Genomic DNA, 22,219 nt, shown 5'->3' with positions numbered 1-22,219 from the left:
TCTATCTATTAATTACTTGGATATGGAAAAATTTGATCTATTATTTCTGCGGCGTTTTCTACCTCACAACGTCCTTGTGTCTATCTGTTAATTACTTGGATATGGAAAAATTTGATCTATTATTTCTGCGGCGTTTTCTTCCTCACAACGTCCTTGTGTCTATCTATTAATTACTTGGATATGGAAAAATTTGATCTATTGTTTCTGCGGCGTTTTCTTCCTCACAACGTCCTTGTGTCTATCTATTTATTACTTGGATATGGAAAAATTTGATCTATTATTTCTGCGGCGTTTTCTTCCTCACAACGTCCTTGTGTCTATCTATTAATTACTTGGATATGGAAAAATTTGATCTATTATTTCTGCGGCGTTTTCTTCCTCACAACGTCCTTGTGTCTATCTATTTATTACTTGGATATGGAAAAATTTGATCTATTATTTCTGCAGCGTTTTCTTCCTCACAACGCCCTTGTGTCTATCTATTTATTACTTGGATATGGAAAAATTTGATCTATTATTTCTGCGGCGTTTTCTTCCTCACAACGTCCTCGTGTCTATCTATTAATTACTTGGATATGGAAAAATTTGATCTATTATTTCTGCGGCGTTTTCTACCTCACAACGTCCTTGTGTCTATCTGTTAATTACTTGGATATGGAAAAATTTGATCTATTATTTCTGCGGCGTTTTCTTCCTCACAACGTCCTTGTGTCTATCTATTAATTACTTGGGTATGGAAAAATTTGATCTATTGTTTCTGCGGCGTTTTCTTCCTCACAACGTCCTTGTGTCTATCTATTTATTACTTGGATATGGAAAAATTTGATCTATTATTTCTGCGGCGTTTTCTTCCTCACAACGTCCTTGTGTCTATCTATTAATTACTTGGATATGGAAAAATTTGATCTATTATTTCTGCGGCGTTTTCTTCCTCACAACGTCCTTGTGTCTATCTATTTATTACTTGGATATGGAAAAATTTGATCTATTATTTCTGCGGCGTTTTCTTCCTCACAACGTCCTTGTGTCTATCTATTTATTACTTGGATATGGAAAATTTTGATCTATTATTTCTGCGGCGTTTTCTACCTCACAACGTCCTTGTGTCTATCTATTTATTACTTGGATATGGAAAAATTTGATCTATTATTTCTGCAGCGTTTTCTTCCTCACAACGTCCTTGTGTCTATCTATTTATTGGTTGGATATGGAAAAATTTGATCTATTATTTCTGCGGCGTTTTCTTCCTCACAACGTCCTTGTGTCTATCTATTAATTACTTGGATATGGAAAATTTTGATCTATTATTTCTGCGGCGTTTTCTACCTCACAACGTCCTTGTGTCTATCTATTTATTACTTGGATATGGAAAATTTTGAACTATTATTTTTGCGGTATTTTCTTCCTCTATACATCTTTGTGTCTATCTATTTATTACTTGGATATGGAAAAATTTGAACTATTATTTCTGCGGCGTTTTCTACCTCACAACGTCCTTGTGTCTATCTGTTAATTACTTGGATATGGAAAATTTTGATCTATTATTTCTGCGGCGTTTTCTACCTCACAACGTCCTTGTGTCTATCTGTTAATTACTTGGATATGGAAAAATTTGATCTATTATTTCTGCGGCGTTTTCTTCCTCACAACGTCCTTGTGTCTATCTATTAATTACTTGGATATGGAAAAATTTGATCTATTGTTTCTGCGGCGTTTTCTTCCTCACAACGTCCTTGTGTCTATCTATTTATTACTTGGATATGGAAAAATTTGATCTATTATTTCTGCGGCGTTTTCTTCCTCACAACGTCCTTGTGTCTATCTATTAATTACTTGGATATGGAAAAATTTGATCTATTATTTCTGCGGCGTTTTCTTCCTCACAACGTCCTTGTGTCTATCTATTTATTACTTGGATATGGAAAAATTTGATCTATTATTTCTGCAGCGTTTTCTTCCTCACAACGTCCTTGTGTCTATCTATTAATTACTTGGATATGGAAAATTTTGATCTATTATTTCTGCGGCGTTTTCTACCTCACAACGTCCTTGTGTCTATCTATTTATTACTTGGATATGGAAAATTTTGAACTATTATTTTTGCGGTATTTTCTTCCTCTATACATCTTTGTGTCTATCTATTTATTACTTGGATATGGAAAATTTTGAACTATTATTTCTGCGGCGTTTTCTTCCTCACAACGTCCTTGTGTTTATCTATTTATTGGTTGGATATGGAAAAATTTGATCTATTATTTCTGCGGCGTTTTCTACCTCACAACGTCCTTGTGTCTATCTATTTATTACTTGGATATGGAAAATTTTGAACTATTATTTTTGCGGTATTTTCTTCCTCTATACATCTTTGTGTCTATCTATTTATTACTTGGATATGGAAAAATTTGATCTATTATTTCTGCAGCGTTTTCTTCCTCACAACGTCCTTGTGTCTATCTATTAATTACTTGGATATGGAAAATTTTGAACTATTATTTTTGCGGTATTTTCTTCCTCTATACATCTTTGTGTCTATCTATTAATTACTTGGATATGGAAAATTTTGAACTATTATTTCTGCGGCGTTTTCTTCCTCACAACGTCCTTGTGTCTATCTATTTATTACTTGGATATGGAAAAATTTGATCTATTATTTCTGCGGCGTTTTCTTCCTCACAACGTCCTTGTGTCTATCTATTTATTACTTGGATATGGAAAATTTTGATCTATTATTTCTGCGGCGTTTTCTACCTCACAACGTCCTTGTGTCTATCTATTTATTACTTGGATATGGAAAAATTTGATCTATTATTTCTGCAGCGTTTTCTTCCTCACAACGTCCTTGTGTCTATCTATTTATTGGTTGGATATGGAAAAATTTGATCTATTATTTCTGCGGCGTTTTCTTCCTCACAACGTCCTTGTGTCTATCTATTAATTACTTGGATATGGAAAATTTTGATCTATTATTTCTGCGGCGTTTTCTACCTCACAACGTCCTTGTGTCTATCTATTTATTACTTGGATATGGAAAAATTTGATCTATTATTTTTGCGGTATTTTCTTCCTCTATACATCTTTGTGTCTATCTATTTATTACTTGGATATGGAAAATTTTGAACTATTATTTCTGCGGCGTTTTCTTCCTCACAACGTCCTTGTGTTTATCTATTTATTGGTTGGATATGGAAAAATTTGATCTATTATTTCTGCGGCGTTTTCTACCTCACAACGTCCTTGTGTCTATCTATTTATTACTTGGATATGGAAAATTTTGAACTATTTTTTTTGCGGTATTTTCTTCCTCTATACATCTTTGTGTCTATCTATTTATTACTTGGATATGGAAAAATTTGATCTATTATTTCTGCAGCGTTTTCTTCCTCACAACGTCCTTGTGTCTATCTATTAATTACTTGAATATGGAAAATTTTGAACTATTATTTTTGCGGTATTTTCTTCCTCTATACATCTTTGTGTCTATCTATTAATTACTTGGATATGGAAAATTTTGAACTATTATTTCTGCGGCGTTTTCTTCCTCACAACGTCCTTGTGTCTATCTATTAATTACTTGGATATGGAAAAATTTGATCTATTATTTCTGCGGCGTTTTCTACCTCACAACGTCCTTGTGTCTATCTATTAATTACTTGGATATGGAAAATTTTGAACTATTATTTTTGCGGTATTTTCTTCCTCTATACATCTTTGTGTCTATCTATTAATTACTTGGATATGGAAAATTTTGAACTATTATTTCTGCGGCGTTTTCTTCCTCACAACGTCCTTGTGTTTATCTATTTATTGGTTGGATATGGAAAAATTTGATCTATTATTTCTGCGGCGTTTTCTACCTCACAACGTCCTTGTGTCTATCTATTTATTACTTGGATATGGAAAATTTTGAACTATTATTTTTGCGGTATTTTCTTCCTCTATACATCTTTGTGTCTATCTATTTATTACTTGGATATGGAAAAATTTGATCTATTATTTCTGCAGCGTTTTCTTCCTCACAACGTCCTTGTGTCTATCTATTAATTACTTGGATATGGAAAATTTTGAACTATTATTTTTGCGGTATTTTTTTCCTCTATACATCTTTGTGTCTATCTATTAATTACTTGGATATGGAAAATTTTGATCTATTATTTCTGCGGCGTTTTCTACCTCACAACGTCCTTGTGTCTATCTATTAATTACTTGGATATGGAAAAATTTGATCTATTATTTCTGCGGCGTTTTCTACCTCACAACGTCCTTGTGTCTATCTATTTATTACTTGGATATGGAAAAATTTGATCTATTATTTCTGCAGCGTTTTCTTCCTCACAACGTCCTTGTGTCTATCTATTTATTACTTGGATATGGAAAATTTTGAACTATTATTTTTGCGGTATTTTCTTCCTCTATACATCTTTGTGTCTATCTATTAATTACTTGGATATGGAAAATTTTGATCTATTATTTTTGCGGTATTTTCTTCCTCTATACATCTTTGTGTCTATCTATTAATTACTTGGATATGGAAAATTTTTAAACTATTACTTTTGCGGTATTCTCTTCCTCAGTACATCCTTTTGTCTATCTATTAATTACTTGGACCTTTTTAAACGATTCTATCCCGAAACTGAAAAATTAACGACAAGTGAGTCAATGTGTGAACTGATGGGTAAAATAAAAATAAATGTAAAAATGGTATTTATGGAATACTTACATAAAAATACTGTAGTATGAAAATGGCAATTAATATGTCCATGAACGGCATCTCTTCTCCAGTTAAAGCTATTATGATGGCTGTTATTCCTAAAATTGTATATACAATAATTGGTCCATCATCTTCTAATAAATGGCCTATATAACCTAATATCGTTACGAATGATACGAAGAACGGAACGGTAATTTCGCCAACACCCCATAAATCGTCGATGTTTGCTTGGTCCATCTTTTGTTTAAAGATCACACTAAAAACAGATAATTGCAGAATAAACATTATGTTACTATAGTTAAGATTAATAAATACACCTCATTTTAGGAAGTTACTAAAATGTGCATATTACTTAAATAAATTGTTTATCTTCTTTTACTAAAATAGTTGAGCATAAAAATATTGTGATCATCTCAAATGAGTTTTATATTGAATTTTTAGCAGAATTCACGTTTTATTTTTGGCAAATCCAAATTTACTAGGCTCTGCAAATGCTAGGGAGTTCTCCTGGAATTAGTTGGATTACTGTATGCTTCAAGGCGGTGTATGGAAGTTAATAAGTTTTACTCGACAATTTAGGACCAGATTACGAAAAGTTAGCCTAAGAATGGTAACTACATGCATTATGTAATTTATTAATATTATATTCAGTTTAAATGAAATTTGATAATTAAATTCTGTAACTATTATACCGATTAAAAAAAAATGTTTACTTACATCAAAGAAATTCAGAAAATAGTTGACCAGGATACCGGGTTCTTTTTCTTTGATTTTTTCTCTTTTTTGATTTGTAGAAGTAAATTATGCACACTTTTCCAACTTTTGTGATATAAATGCTTAGCAACCGTTATTTAAATTTAATATTATAGTTATTGTTATTACCAAATTAAATGATAGAAAAATGGAAACTACTCCTAAGATATATAAGCTCTTTTTAAATTTCTCTGCTTTTTTTTTTTTTTACATAAAATTATTTTTACACTGGATTCGCCAACACTTGACTGTATTTTGTTCTTTATTTCTTCTCAGCTGTTCTCTCGTTCTTATTTTCCTCGATAGGAGCGCTACTTTAAAATTTTTAAATTACAAAAAAAATAAAATAAATAAATAAAATGAAAAATAATAATAATACAAAAAACCAACTCAATTAGCCTCCCTCAAGTAGCCTTTAATGAAAAAATTTCAGAACTGTGAACAAACTTTATTTAGCATTGGAATGATGGTTTTGTTTTCTACCGCTGTTAATAGATTATCCTTGGGAATTTTGAGAAGCGGTAATTTCTCTCATTTCTGACACAAAACACATAACTCTGGTAAAAGACCCTAAAACATTGATTTAATTCTTTTCTCATTTTTTTTGTACGTTATTAATTATTATTTTTATTTATTGTATATACATATGTTGATAATCTTGTTTTATTGATTACTAATATTTTTATGAAAATCAAACATAAAACTTATTCGGTACAAAGACCTGTACCATAATAATTAATGATATAATAATATAATATAATAATATGTTATAATGATGAAAAATCTAAGAAAGAAAATTTGACATTACAATAATTTGTTACATGGTTTTAAGGTCTTTTTAATTATTTATTAAATTAGAGTTTTTTTGAGATTTCATGAACTGGAAATAGTGGTGTATTAGAACAAATTAATAAAAATGGTCAAGTAACTTTTTGAAAATTATAACAATCATAAAATCGATTTTTAAAACATCGATTTTGAACCAATGCACGATCATACGACCACAGGGCGTTCTTTTCCAATTCTTTAAGCGTCCGCTAAGGTTCATCTTAAAGTGAAAAAAAAACCAAAATTTTCAATATCAACTATCCAACATGGTTAAACTAAGATTCACCGGCTTGGATACATCGGCATGTGTTTTTGAGGCACAATGGTAACACATTTTTTGTTTAATTAGTTATAAGATTTATTTAAAAATTATATTTTGTAACTGTAGAGGTTAATTTCTACAAATAGCTAATTTTCATGTACTAATTCAAACTTTTGAATTGAATATTTCTCATGTTATTAATAGTATTCTGATTATGATTATTAATTGTTTTTCTTTTTTCTAGCATCACAAGAAGAGAACCATTTTTTCTGAATGTCCAAAAAAGTAACCCAAAGATTTGATTACACATAAATACAAAAGTACAAAATAAAATGTACATAACTTACACGACATAAAGACATATAAATCAATTAATCAATTGAAAAAGTCAATGATAATACATATGTTAAATTATAATAAAATTTTGTAGTACAGGACAATTTAATTTAAGCCACTAGCTTTACATACTTTTTACACATACACGTAAAAAAAATACAAAAATACATACACGTATGTAACTTACACGCAAATGCTTTTTATAGTATTAATAAATCATTTTACGCACATTAAGTATTAATTACAACATTACTGGACCAATTTTATTAAAGTATTTTTTTATAACAGAATCTAAAGCTGCACTCTTAGCATTGATGTCCACCATTTTGTTGCTAATAATCCCGGTATGGGATTTTTTCAATTTAAAAACTTGGGCAAGCCTCCCTGCAGCTTTCAGTCTACTTAAATTTTGTTTAATTAGTTCAATAAAGAACTAATTATTAACCTTTCACAGTAATTAGAATGGTTACTTACTTGGCTGACTGGTTTATTAACGTAATTAATAACATGTTTTCCTTGCTCAAGGATCCATTCAGTGGTTGCCATTAATCCCGGTGTAGGGTTTCAATTAAATAACTTGGGCAAGCCTCCCTGCAGCTTTCAGTCTACTTAAATTTTGTTTAATTAGTTCAATAAAGAACTAATTGTTAATCTTTTACAGTAATTAGAATGGTTACTTGGCTGTCTGGGTTGTTAACGTAATTAATAACATTTTTTCCTTGCTCAAGGATCCATTCATTGGTTGCCATTAATCCTGGTATGGGCTTTCAATTAAATAACTCGGGCAAGCCTCCCTGCAGCTTTCAGTCTACTTAAATTTTGTTTAATTAGTTCAATAAAGAACTAATTATTAATCTTTCACAGTAATTTGAATGGTTACTTCTCTTTCTGGTTTATTAACGTAATCAATAACATTTTTACCTTGCTCAAGGATCTATTCAGTGGTTTTGTAAACTGCCGGCTGTTTAGCCTGATTATTTCTTCAGATAATATAACTTTCTTCTGGTACATTGAAAATGGATAAGTCGCAGAAAATATTTTTGTACAGTGGTAGCTGATAAGAATTTTGTTACATATTTTTCCATCATAACTTTCGACTTCAATGAATACAGAATTATTTTGCAGTTCTTTACAACTCAAAAATCTTAATTTCATTAGATAGTTTGATATCTTTGGATTTAACAATTGCTTTAAAGGAACTTACGTTTTTTATGGTTTTAAAAGTGTTGGCTGAAACGGTTTGGTTAACCAATAATCCATTGTTCATCTCATCCTTACTTTTATATTCCCAAGGATTAATAATGTTCCACTGTCAGGTCATTGTAAAGTTATGCCACTTATTTAATGTTGAGGGAAAATTTGATTTTTTTTCACTTTAGGTTTATAATAAAGTAAAAATCACCTGCTTTTTTTTTATAAAAGTAAATTTGCTTTTAGGTGTCTCACATTGTGATTACATCTTTTTATTTTCCAGCCTTGTTGGTATGAAAGTAGTGGAAATCTTTGAAAGTGATCAGGGTGCCTATCTGTTCATTCTTGAACATAGTGACAAAAGAGCCATGTTGTTGATGGAGGCAGGAGTCAGATTTCACATAACTAGTGGCGAATTTACACAAAATTCACTTCTATCTGACTTCTCCATGAAGGTAAACCAAATATATATGTATTTTAGTGTAGGTATGTAGGTAACGCTGGTAAGAATACCTTTTCTCACATTAAAATTATTTTCCTCAGTTAAAAAACCTTTACAAGTCTCAAAAACTTTTGATTTTTAACTTGGACTATTTTATCCAAATATTACGCTGACGTTAGAATAACTTGTCGAGATAATTTCTACAATCTACAATTTACTTCTTAGAGTTTAATTTGCTTATTACTGCTTTCAATATATGTTCTGACAGTATACGTAACATTCTTTGAATCTACCTTTTTTATTTCTGTAATTAGGAACTCGCCATCATCTAAACTCACGAGCGCCTGAAGCTTTTTTTTCAGCACACTGCAGTCTTTCCAGACAGTGTGCATCTAGTTACAGACCGCATTGTGCATCATTTGGAGAGTGATGCCGTGAAAAGCTTCTAGGAAGAGAAAATCTAAGAGTCAGCAGCTGGATTCGAACCCAGTATCTCCGCGTGGGGATCCACCAGTACTCTAGCTTCTAAGCTAATCCATTCCTTGTGTTGTTTTAATCCTAGGATGCTGGAACGTTTTCACACCCATAGGTTGATTTCATAATAGGGATTTCGGTGACAACGTTGGCTATTCAGAAGAGGTTTCTGGTTTCTTAACTTCTCAGATGACCACTTTTGATTAATTGATTTTTTTTTTCAGAGATTTTTTTAAAGATTTGCATATTATCAACATGATTACAGTCAAATTTTTCTTATTTTCAGCTAAGGAAGCATGTTTTAAATAGAGATATAAAATCAATTCGACAATTGGGGACAAAAGCCACAGTAGATGTTGAAATTTTAAGCAAAACTGTGCTCTACCACATAATTGTTGAACTTAAGTTCGGTGGCAATATATTTTTAACAAATGGAGACTACTTGATTAAGAAAAGTTTAAAAGCTCACCCAGAACCAATGTAAGTATGCGCTCACTCTTAACAATTCTCTCAAATTATGCAACTTTGTTATCTTGCAACAGAAGATTTATAGAAAACGCAGGCTTAAGTCTCGGTAAGTTAGATTTTCTGTGAAGAACTACCTTATAAAGCAATTTTTAGACTCGGATTATCATCATAGTTAATCCGACTTTATTCGTCTTTTTCTTCTGCCTCCTGCGTACCACTCTGTCGACTTCATTTCGGCTGCCTGTTCTGTGCTCAAAATTTCAGTCCTTAAAAAACAATGGCTCTATCCAAAGCCAGCTCCTTTTCCTGAAGGTATTCCTTCCTTAGACTGTGTTGTCCTGTACACCCACTAGACAATCAGGTCAAACATACATCTTTCTGTTAATTCTCCATAGTCACAATCTAACTTCTTCGGATCTGTGAACAAAATCGCCGATCGTTTCTTGTATCTTTTGATTTCAGCTATTAACTCGAAAACGACAAATTACGGTGTTCTTTCAGATCACACGATGCTCAAATTCCGAAAACTCTTTTAATTTTCCAAAAGGATGTCCCCGAAACTAGAGGAGCCGGTTGTTCATTGAATTTGTAATCTTTCTTCTTAACAAAAGCAAATTATTAGTATTGTTATTTTTATTATTAACATATACTGCAATATTAATAAATTTCACGTACAGAAATCTGAATCCGACTGCGCCCTAGTATATTATGTAGTGGTGCCTTTGTTTGTAAGTTAGTGAAGGGTTTCCATTATGCATTGCAGGCACAACTTCAACTCTATTCATTAATTGACTGCAAAAAATATACAATTAGAGTGGGGATAGATTTAGTATTAATGCAGTCTTCAAGTATTTAGGATTGAACTAGCGAGGATTCAGTCAAAATAAGAAACAACCACAACTCCGTCTTTACGCGAACGTTCCCACAAATTTATTGTCTTCCTCAGAGTCTGGATATTACAAATAAATAACACAACAATTAGATTATTGATACACAGGAATTATAATAGTTAAATAGTTAAATTATAATTATAATAGATTTTACATCTTATTAAACAACTGTTAGAACTGATATCAATAACAATTCTTTAGAACTTACATTGTTATGTGAGTTGGTTGAGTTACAGAAAAAAACTGAGAACCATAGAATGGAGAACCAGGTATCCAAATATTTTTTTTTTTTTTTTTTTTTTTTTTTTTTTTTATTTATTAAACTTTATTCTACATGCTCCATTTACATATTACATGTATATATTACTATCACTTAGTATTATAGATCACATAATCACAAATTTACATTTGAATAACTATAGGACTAGCAGATAACAAAAAGAAAATAAATGAATAGATAAATAAACATTGAAAAATTACTTCAATTTATCACAACTGTCTGTCTACATTAATCTAAGTTGTTTAATTTGATTTTATTAATGAATTGGACAAACTGGCATACATATTGTTTCGATATCAGTTTCTGCTTTTGTAGTGGCCATCTTGATCCTGTTGAAAGCACATATCGAATCAACCGACTTCTTTCTCTTTCATGTTCTTGGCAATGGTATATCAAATGGTCCCATGTCTGTTCAACCTCTTCCGCACAAGAACAAAGCCCACTATCAGCCAAACCAAATCTATATAGATAGGCTCGATGTTTTCCATGCTCGCTCAGAACTTGAGTGAGCATGTATCCCAATGGCAAATAGACTGCACGTTGCCGATCAACAATATGAGGGAAATATTGTTTTGTAGCGCTTCCGTTCGCTGTATCATACCATCTTTTCTCCCATCCAGAATACACTGCTTGCCTGCAAATTTCCCTGAGATAAGATACAGGAGCTCTGGCGTAAGATACAGGAAGTGTGCTTAATGCAGCTTCCTTCGCCAACATATCTGCACGTTCATTCCCTTCAACTCCACAATGTGCCTTGACCCAAAGAAAGCCTAAATTCCATCCATCAGCAGATAAAGCATGAACAGATCCCCTGATACACTCCAACAATGGCTCCCTCCTGTTAGCATTATTAATACTTAGCAGAGAGACCCGACTGTCCGAATTCAGCACAGAAGAACGTCGCTCAAGTTGTTCATATCTTTGTTCCAACCAGATCAAAGCCCTCTGAATCGCAAGCAACTCAGCCTGATTATTAGAGCAAAATTCGGCCAGCCTAAATTTCTCCTGATGTACAATGTCACCCTGCCCGTTGTACACTACGAAAGCACAACCTACACCTCCCTCAATCTTGCTCCCATCAGTGTAGACGTTGTATGTTGGGCACACCTTCTGAGATGTTCCTAAAGAGACCAGACCCGGATGAAGCCAGTCCCTGATGGGCACAGGACGCTCTAACTCCACATTCTCAAAATGTGTTTCCTCCATGTTAAAACAAGCGATGTTTCTTTCATATAAAGCAACCCTCTCTTTTGCTTTGAGGTAAACAGGAACTACATTAGCTATAACACAAGCCGCTTCCAAATATTGTAAAACGGGACTTACTTGAGATGACTAGAAAGTGCTACAAAGGGATGAGACAAAAACAACAGAATAATAAGATTCTCTTGACCAAATACTAGCCTAGAAATTAGAAAAGTTTTAATACATCATAGGAAAAATGCAAAAATCTAACTATTATTTAATTGATGGAGAATACATAAAAACAAAATGCTTAATATATAAAGTCAATTTAGCAAGTTGAACAACACATCAAATAATGTTAAGCTATTGGATTGGAAACTTTGGCCTAAGGACAGAGTTGTTTTTTATTTTGACCGCATCTTCGTTCGCTATTCCAATCATAAATATTAATAGCTCACGGTCACTAAAAACTACCCAAACTATAAGCATGCCCTACAATTTAGTTCAGATAAGAAAACAATGCTGTTTTCAAAGGTTTTCAAAACCCATCAAATTTCAAACTTTAATATCTCATTTCCTACTGACCAGATTTCAATGCAATCTGTACCTAATTGTGGGGAACACTTAGCTCTATGATTGGCAAAAAACCACAATGTTTTAGTGATAATAGATAATGAGATATTGAAGCTTAAATTTTGAAGGTTTTCAAAACCCATCAAATTTCAAACCTTAATATCTCATTTCCTACTGATCACATATCAATGCGATCTGTATCTAATTGTGGGGAAAACTTAGCTCTATAATTGGCAAAAAACCAAAATGTTTTAGTGATAATAGACAATGAGATATTGAAGCTTGAAATTTGAAGGTTTTCAAAACCCATCAAATTTCAAACCTTAATAACTCATTTCCTACTGACCAGATTTCAATGCAATCTGTACCTAATTGTGGGGAAAACTTAGCTCTATAATTGGCGGGTGGGTCTTGGCCTCTCGAATAACGCCATTCCAGATATTTTCCTATTTTTTGCTTTTCTCCTCCAGTCGTTCACTCCAACGGTCTTCAAGTCTTGCTCAACCTCCTGGAGCCAATGCCTATGTGGTCTTCCAATTCTTTTTTTGCCAAACAGTGTACCAAACAGTAATCTGCGCGGCATTCTGTTTTCAGCCATTCTTACCACGTGACCTAGCCACTCCAAACAATAATTCAAGATAGTGACCACAAAAGGTGTTTTTCCTTTTCTCAATTTAAGTAAGAAACCCTATTTTAAGGACTTCATTTCACTTCAGACTTCAGTTTTCATGTTAATACCTAACGACAGTCGGATAGACTGTCGACCAATCTTTGTCGACAATTAGTTTAATAATAATATGGTGCCCAATTTTATATTTTCATTTTTCAACCGATTGGGAACTTATAATTTACTTAACTTTAACTCTTTTAAAGTAACTAATTTGAGTTTTATTGGTTTTAGAAATTCTAAATATAATATAAGTGGTGACAACACAAATGAAGAAGTATTGACGATCCCTCTTTTGGAAAACATATTAATAGGTGCCACAACCTGGAAGGAGATTCATGAATTATTAATGCAGAATACATGTAATTTACTTTAATTTATTTTTCTTATTAACAACTTTATTCGTAAAAAACATAATTATAGTTGGTTTGAACTCTTAATTAAAGTTTACAAATGAAATCTTTCAACATTGATCATAAATAGTAAAGGTAAAACCATCATTTCAAGCAAGGATCAAGATATAATTTGAAAAATTTTACTGTAAGAATCTTGAAAACCAAGTTTAATGTGACATTTATCCATATATTTTTCTTTAGCATTTATAATTATAACTAGCCAATCTTTTGTTTGAAAATTTAAAACTCGGGGACATTTTAATAATATTTGTTATTCTAAAATCTTGTGATATTTTGACCATCCGTTTCTTTTAAAAGCTATTCTATCTCCTCAACAAAAACTTACAGTTTTAAAAGTTAAGTATAAGGGTTGATTAAACGCCAAAAGGTACACAAATCAGCAAGTATCCAACCTTGAAGTCTTTTAAGCCTTTTATCACCCATAAATATTTTTCCGTTAGAATAATAATAGATGTCATGATCATAGTTAGTATTAAAAAGGCACTTCATTTTAACTCTATTCCAAATTATTCTTGTGATTTATCTTTATTCTGAATAATCATCACATTCACTCGCGTATTAAGGAAGAAAAAGTGAAAGTTAGAGTTGGTCTTTTTAATGTAATTTGCATTACGGAGTTAAAACGAAATTTCAATCATGAATTCGTCTTACGTGAGCAAAAATTACATAGTTAATAATAAATAAGTAATATTTGTAATTATAATTCATTCATTTTCAAACTTTAATTAATTGTAGCCCTTTGATTGAGAACATGTAAAGAAGTTTTATAACCAACTAAAAATATGCATGTCTATTTTGTATTACATATATTCAGGGTGAATCAGTAAGTATTGTCCATAGACCTACTGTGTGTAGTACATCTAAAGTGGAGTTCAATGACGTATTGGCCAACTTCATATTTTCCTCTGTTCTTGAGTGACGTCACTTTACATTTTTTTTCTAAAATCATTACTTTTTCCCAATAAAAATGTTATTACTCAGAAAGTTTTAGTCCGAATTCGATTCTGATGACACGTTTAGAAAGGCAGATAAATTTTCTAAAAATTGATACCATTTCGAAGCATAAGTTATTCTCCAAACAGTCTCAATCTTCCTCCGGAAACTGGAAAAATAAAAGTAATCGAAATTTTTGAAGAAAACTCATTAGGCCCTTATGTGATCATTATCAGACCTAGGTGCTGGCACTTTTTATAAAAGTTTCCTCGTTTAATGGGCTTTCGAACGGTATACCATTTTCCAAGATTCCTTTTATCTTTGTGTGAGAAATTACATTGGTTTTACAAGAAAACGTGTTCAGGAGCACTCAACAGTGTTAGTTTATCAAGTTGGTTTAATTCATTGAAAACTCTTTTAGATGGACCAGTAGTCAATTTTTAAAGTAGATTGTCTTAAAATAAGGAAGTCAAAGGTCACAGATTGCACTTAAAAAAATGTTAAGGTTTATTCACATTTATTTCAACAGTTTAGTTGTTTGTGAAATTGTAATTTGGAGTTAGTACATATGAATTTTTGTTTATAAAATTAGTATTTGTTTAAAGTATTTCCTAACATTTTCTCAAATATTTCAGAGAGATCAGATTTTTTTTTTTTTATGTGCAATTTGTAACCTTTGACTTCCTTATTTTAAGACAATCTACTTTAAAAATTGACTACTGGTTCATCTAAAAGAGTTTTCAATGAATTAAACAACTTGATGATAACTAACACTGTTGAGTGCTCGTGAACACGTTTTCTTGTAAAACCAATGTAATTTCTCACACAAAGATAAAAGGAATCCTGGAAAATGATATACTGTTTGAAAGCCCATTAAACAAGGAAACTTTTATAAAAAGCGCCAGCACCTAGGTCTGATAATGATCACGTAAGGGCCTAATGAGTTTTCTTCAAAAATATCGATTACTTTTATTTTTCCTGTTTCCGGAGGAAGATTGAGACTGTTTGGAGAATAACTTATGCTTCGAAATGGTATCAATTTTTAGAAAATTTATCTGTCTTTCTAACCGTGTCATCAGAATCGAATTCGGACTAAAACTTTCTGAGTAATAACATTTTTATTGGGAAAAAGTAATGATTTTAGAATAAAAAATTTAAAGTGACGTCACTCAAGAACAGAGGAAAATATGAAGTTGGCCAATACGTCATTGAACTCCACTTTAGATGTACTACACACAGTAGGCCTATGGACAATACTTACTGGTTCACCCTGTATAACATTGTAGGGAGGACGCCTAGATTAACAATGTAATTGAAGAGAACTATATTAATATTTTATATTAACAAACTAGATTGATTATTAATTAATGCTTAACTACTACATAAAGTAAAGTACCAATCAGTTAAATTGAACAATGAACTTCAATCGACGATTTATACTTCCTTCTGCTGTGCTAAAAACTTGCACTTAAATCAGATGTTAAAAACAAAAACAATTGATTTCTTTAACTGCCTATGTCAATTATTTGGTTTACATAAACATCAGACAATCTTTAAAATACAGATTTGCCACAACATTTTGGGGGAACTTAAGCATCTGTGTAAATTGTATAAAGTTAATACTATTTATAGATCTATCATCTGTGTAAGATTAACAGCAATGAAAACCTTCCTTCTCTTAAGATTGCAAACAGCCAGTATGATATACAGATCACCAATATTTAGTACAACTTAAAGTTAGCCCTAAATTGCCTATAGCCGGTAGAATGTACCCAGAAGGTGGAATATTACATCCACCTATAATATTGAGGAGAATTTACAGTCTTGCCTTTACTACTGTCCAAGTGAGTATGATAAAGAAATCTCCCACCTGAATAATGTAGAACATAAACCTGTCTCTCCAGAGCCAAAATGATTGCAGTATAGATGACAATGACAATCTTGCATCCTGACTTCCCAAACTGAATACGTTAATGGTGCAAAACGACCATTAAGATGATCAATTCTTTAAACATAATGTAAGTGCAGAAAAATAAACTGATCTTCCACCTTCTTTTACACTGGCTTTACCAATTTAAGCTAAATTATGTAAAATTATCATTGTAACAATTTTATAAGAAAATTATATAAAAAAAATGTATTTTCCTTTGTACTAGGTTACGATTCTGCGTTAATAACCCACACAATGAGATTAGCAGGCATCAAGAGTACCACCACATATGAAGATAGAGTTCCACAGCCAACTGTAACACTTCTATTACAGAAACTTGAAAGAGCAAACAACATCCTGAATAGAATAAAAAATCGAGGCACTAACGTGAGTTGGATGTATTTATTCAGTTAAGATTTTAGATACTGACTAAAACATGAAGAACACTTTTTGTTTTTACATTTGTATTTATGGTACTTATTCAATCAGGACCAGTAGTCAAATTTTGCACATAAAAAAAAGAAAATCTGATCTCTCTGAAATATTTGAGAAAACGTTATGAAATATTTTAAACAAGTACTATTTTTATAGTAAATAAATTTATAGTAAGTAACTCCTTAACAAAAACTTACAGTTTAAAATGTTAAGTATAAGGGTTGATTAAACGCCAAAAGGTACACAAATCAGCGAGTACCCAACATTTCATTAATACTTCATTAATATTTAAGTAATTCTACTGCATTAATTTTCATTAATAAGTTATTTTTTAGAATTTATTAGATATCACAGACCCTTATGCTGGCCATTTTCGTCTACAAAATATATGTTCAAGTAGCACTTTAGATTGACTGTAATATCTAGTTATTTATAATAATCAAACTATTAATTACAGGTTAAAAAGAAAAACGTTATAAAAAATAAAAAAAAATTATGAGGCTAAAAAATTCAAAACCTTTTTTAAAAAATGCTTACACCAACATACATCAATGATTTTGTTTATTTTATTTATTTATTTTTATTTTTAAATAAAAATCGTCGGTTTAAGTTCATTCTTCCATCAAAGTAATTGTTATTTTATGTAGTAGTCAAACGTTTATAATAATAGGTAATAATTATCTGGCTTTATCGCAAATAATATAGTTTCAATTACAATCTCAATCTAGGTGTTCATCCTTAAATGTTGTATATGTGTAATATAAAATAAATAAGATACGCATATTTTTAGGACAGCTAATTATTCCAGTATTTTACTACAAGTAAAATTAGGGGGACTAAATTAAATTACATTTGAGAAATGAATAATTGTTGTTGAATAATCTACTTGTTATTAACTGTGTGTTATTTGTGCTCACGAATATTTCGGTAAGACGAATTCAAGACAGTAGCCGACTCTAACTTTGTCTTTTTCTACTTTAACATGCATGTACATATGTAATAAAAGTGATTTATCATAATTATAACAAAAAAATATTATAAATGAAGTGGCCAGCATAAGGGTCTGTGACATCTAAAAAATTCTAAAAATGTGAAGGAAAAGTTAATGCAGTAAAATTACTTAAATAATATCAATGAAGTATGAATGAAATGTTGGTTACCTGCTGATTTGTGTACCTTTTGGCGTTTAATCAACCCTTATACTTAACTTTTTAAACTGTAAGTTTTTGTTAAGGAGATTTTTGTACCTTTTGGATAGATTTTCCTTTTTGTCTATTTTACAAAGTTACATATCTGCTTTACAGATTTTTTTAAAATTTGGAATAGGCCATTCTATCATTATAACCTGATAAGCCGTTAAGTCGGAACCGTAACTACTGGAGAGATCTTTTTAAAGATTGATTATAATTGCGGTCCCATCCTCAATAACAATTTTTTTGAGAAAGCGTTTTTAATAAAATAGGAAGATATTTGTGCGTAAATAGCAAAATGAAACTGCGATTTCAGTACTTCCTTTTAAGAGGAGCAAGAAAAATAAACTGCGAATGCAGTACTTCTCCCTAAAAGGCAAAGATTTTGAATCGAACGACAATTCATTGATGAAAATCGGTTCACTCATTGATAATTTTAACGAGTGCAGTACTTCCTCTTAGTAGGCGTAATAGCATGATGGCACTTCACAGCCACGTACGTAGAGGAGCTTTAATCACTTCGTGCTAAATTTTATCAAAATCGGACTAAGCTTTATAGAAATATTGGTAATAATAGTTTTAGAAAGGGCCTTATTTAGGTAGGGCCAACTCCCCTCCTTATGAGGCATGGCGTCGAGACTTTTAAAGTACAAATCTGCACAAAATTTCGATTCAAATGACACTTCATGCATGAAAATCGGTTCACGTCTCGATAATTTGAAACGATTGCTATACTTCCTCTTAACAAGTGTAAGAGCTGGTCGCCGCTTTATTGTTACGTAGGGGAGCCTTATCCCTATCATCCTACCAAATTTTATCAAAATCGGGCCACGATTTACAGAGTAATTAGTAATAATAATTTTGGAGGGGGCCTTACATAAAGGGGGCTTACTCCTCTCCCATTCGATGTACAGCGTGGAGACCCCCAAAAAGCACATCTACATAAAATTCTGAATCGAATGACACCTCATTCATGAAAATCGGTTCCCGCGTTTAGGCGCTACGTTTTTTACAAAAAAGGTAACAACAACAAGAAGAAGAAGAAGAAGAAGAAGAAGAAGAAGGATTTTTTGAAAAAGCCGTTTTTGCTCATTTTCGGCAACTTTTTTCTCAAAACCTATTAGATCTGGGTTGTTGCAAAAAAATTACAGTCATAAAGGAGGATTTGCCCTTTATTTAAAAAAAAATTTGGGAATTTTATCTTTTATAGAAAAAGAGAAAAAAATTGTCAAAGTTGGGTGTTTTTCAACGTTACACTTTTTCGTGCAGTTTTTGACGATCAATCCTTAATACAACTGTCCTACCGGACAGTTTTAATATACGAAAATTCATATAGTATGTATTTACTCCAAATTACAATTTCACATACAATACACTGTTGAAAAAGAAAATAATGTGAATAAACCTTAACCTTTTTTTTTTTTTTTTTTAAAAAAAGTGCAATTTGTAACCTTTGACTTCCTTATTTTAAGACAATCTACTTTAAAAATTGACTACTGGTCCATCTAAAAGAGTTTTCAATGAATTAAACAACTTGATGATAACTAACACTGTTGAGTGCTCGTGAACACGTTTTCTTGCAAAAACAAACGTAATTTCTCATACGAAGATAAAAGGAATCCTGGAAAATGATATACCGTTTGAAAGCCCATTAAACAAGGAAACTTTTATAAAAAGTGCCAGCACCTAGGTCTGATAATGATCACGTAAGGGCCTAATGAGTTTTCTTAAAAATTTCGATTAATTTTATTTTCCCAGTTTCCGGAGGAAGATTATGACTGTTTGGAGAATAATTTATGCTTCAAAATGGTATCAATTTTTAGGAAATTTATCTGTCTTTCTAAACGTGTTATCAGAATCGAATTCGGACTAAAACTTTCTGAGTAATAACATTTTTATTGCAAAAAAGTAATGATTTAAAAAAAAAAAATTAAAAGTGACGTCACTCAAAAACAGTGGAAAATATGAAGTTGGCCAATACGTCATTGAACTCCACTTTAGATGTACTACAAACAGTAGGCCTATGGACAATACTTACTGGTTCGCCCTGTATGTTGCAGACGTAATGACAGTTAACTCTGTTTAGCGTCAAGATAGCTAGCAATTTTTTCTTGTAAACGTTGTAAGTGAACTATGGAAAATGACGTGAATTTTTTAGTACAAGTTGATAAGTTAAATTAAGTTATTCTTTCAAAAGTAATCGATGTAAAACTAGAATGTTTTGTATAAAGTGATTTCCTACAGGCAACCTGATGTAGCTTTTATTTTAAAACATTCTTGCAAGAAGTACTTAAAGTAGAGCAGAACTGGTGAGGTGCTCTTGAAAGTGCGAAATCAGTGTAAAGTACTGTCCAATCATTTGTATAATAAGAACAATCAATAATAAGAGTAATCTCTTTAAATTTGTTGTAGAGCTTCTCAGTTTTTTAACTTTAAATTATTCTTCAAGTTATTTGTGGAAATTGCTATTAGTAAGGTTTCGTGGGTGAGGGGTTACTTAGTCTTATCTCAAAAGTAGCTAAAATTTCGAATTTGAAGAAAATTTTGTGCTAAAGAATGTGAGAATTATAGTTAGAGGAAACGGTATGAACTTTAAACATTAGTTTTATTCAACAATTTACTTTGAATTTAAGTATAAAATACTTAACATGTCATTCTGTCTGATTGCGTTGCAATCGCTGATTTTTTTGAAATAAGCTTTGTGTTACTTGGAGATCAAAGTTGATAATAAGCACAAGCGATTGGTAAGGACCCTTAGGTATAGTAAAAAGGAGAAATTTCTCTTACTACACCCACAAAGGATCGCAGGAATAAAACTCTTGGTGAACAGGACCCGGCCCAATGTTATATTGAAATCAACACTAGTCTGTTATTAAAACTGTCCGGTAGGACAGTTGTATAAGGGTTGACCATCAAAAACTGCACGAAAAAGCGTAACTTTGAAAAACACCCAACTTTGACAATTTTTTTCTCTTTTTCTATAAAAGATAAAATTCCCAAATTTTCTTTAAATCTTACTCCAAACCCTCCTTTATAACTGTAATTTTTTTGCAACCACCCAGATCTAATAGGTTTCGAGAAAAAAGTTTCCGAAAATGAGTAAAAACGGCTTTTTCAAAAAATGTTCTTGTTCTTCTTGTTCTTCTTGTTGTTACCTTTTTTGTAAACAACGTAGCGCCTAAACGCGGGAACCGATTTTCATGAATGAGGTGTCATTCGATTCAATATTTTATGTAGATGTGCCTTTTGGGGGTCCCGACGCTGTACATCGAAAGGGAGAGGAGTTAGCCCCCTTTATGTAAGGCCCCCTCCAAAATTATTATTACTAATTACTCTGTAAATCTTGGCCCGATTTTGATAAAATTTGGTAGGATGATAGGGTTAGGGCTTTCCTACGTAACATTAAAGCGGCGATCAGCTCTTACACTTGTTAAGGGGAAGTACAGCAATCGTTTCAAATTATCGACACGTAAACCGATTTTTATGAATGAAGTGTCATTCGAATCGAAATTTTATACAGATTTGCACTTTAAAAGTCTCGGCTCCGTGCCTCATAAGGAGGGGAGTTTGCCCCACCCAAATAAGGCCCTTTCTATAACTATTATTACCAATATTTCTATAACGCTTAGTCCGATTTTGATAAAATTCAGCTCGAATAAGTGGTTAAAGCTCCTCTACGTTGCTGATTCTCTTGCTCCTACTAAGAGGAAGTACTGCAATCGTTTAAATTATCAATGAGTGAACCGATTTAAATCAATGAATTGTTCGATTAAAAAATCTTTGCCTCTTTGCCTTTTAGGGAGAAGTACTGCAATCCTAGTTTATTTTTCTTACTCCTCTTAAAAGGAAGTACTGAAATCGCAGTTTAATTTTGCTATTTACGTACAAATACCTTCCTATGTTATTCAAAACGCTTTCTCAAAAAAATTGTTATTGAGGATGGTTTGGGAGCCGCAACTACAATCATTCTTTAAAAAGATCTCTCCAGTGGTAGTTAACACCTTATCAGGTTATAATGATAGAATTGCTTATTCCAAATTTTAAAAAAATCTGTAAAGCAGATATGTAACTTTGTAAAATAGACAAAAAGGAAAAATCTATCCAAAAGGTACAAAAATCTCCTTAACAAAAACTTACAGTTTAAAATGTTAAGTATAAGGGTTGATTAAACGCCAAAAGGTACACAAATCAGCGACTACCCAACATTTCATTGATACTTCATTAATATTTAAGTAATTCTACTGCATTAATTTTCATTAAT

At 31.7% G+C, this 22,219-nt stretch overlaps 1 protein-coding gene and 1 long non-coding RNA gene across 2 annotated transcripts in view; one reads left to right on the top strand and one right to left on the bottom strand.

Moving 5' to 3' along the window:
• Positions 1-3,056: 3,056 nt before the first annotated feature.
• On the bottom strand, positions 3,057-5,757 carry LOC141462065 (uncharacterized). Its single transcript, XR_012463094.1, has 3 exons — positions 5,426-5,757; positions 4,718-4,964; positions 3,057-4,630 (listed from the first exon to the last, which is right to left on the bottom strand). It is a non-coding gene; the product is annotated as an uncharacterized lncRNA (long non-coding RNA).
• Positions 5,758-6,487: 730 nt separating this feature from the next.
• Positions 6,488-22,219, top strand: part of LOC141461625 (ribosome quality control complex subunit NEMF homolog) — a 53,848-nt gene continuing 38,116 nt past the window's right edge. The window contains exons 1-5 of the mRNA XM_074142799.1: positions 6,488-6,614; positions 8,362-8,533; positions 9,281-9,474; positions 13,289-13,416; positions 16,560-16,720. Of these exons, the coding sequence (XP_073998900.1) occupies positions 6,556-6,614; positions 8,362-8,533; positions 9,281-9,474; positions 13,289-13,416; positions 16,560-16,720 (714 nt within the window). The 5' untranslated portion in view covers positions 6,488-6,555. The remainder of the gene's footprint in view (positions 6,615-8,361; positions 8,534-9,280; positions 9,475-13,288; positions 13,417-16,559; positions 16,721-22,219) is intronic.

This window comes from Rhodnius prolixus, unplaced genomic scaffold (assembly GCF_049639745.1).
Source record: "Rhodnius prolixus isolate KJV_2025 unplaced genomic scaffold, Rpr scaffold_12, whole genome shotgun sequence".
In the NCBI taxonomy this organism is placed as follows: Eukaryota; Metazoa; Arthropoda; class Insecta; order Hemiptera; family Reduviidae; genus Rhodnius; species Rhodnius prolixus.
Note: the sequence above shows the minus strand (reverse complement) of the source record. Positions and strands in the feature narration are given on the sequence as shown.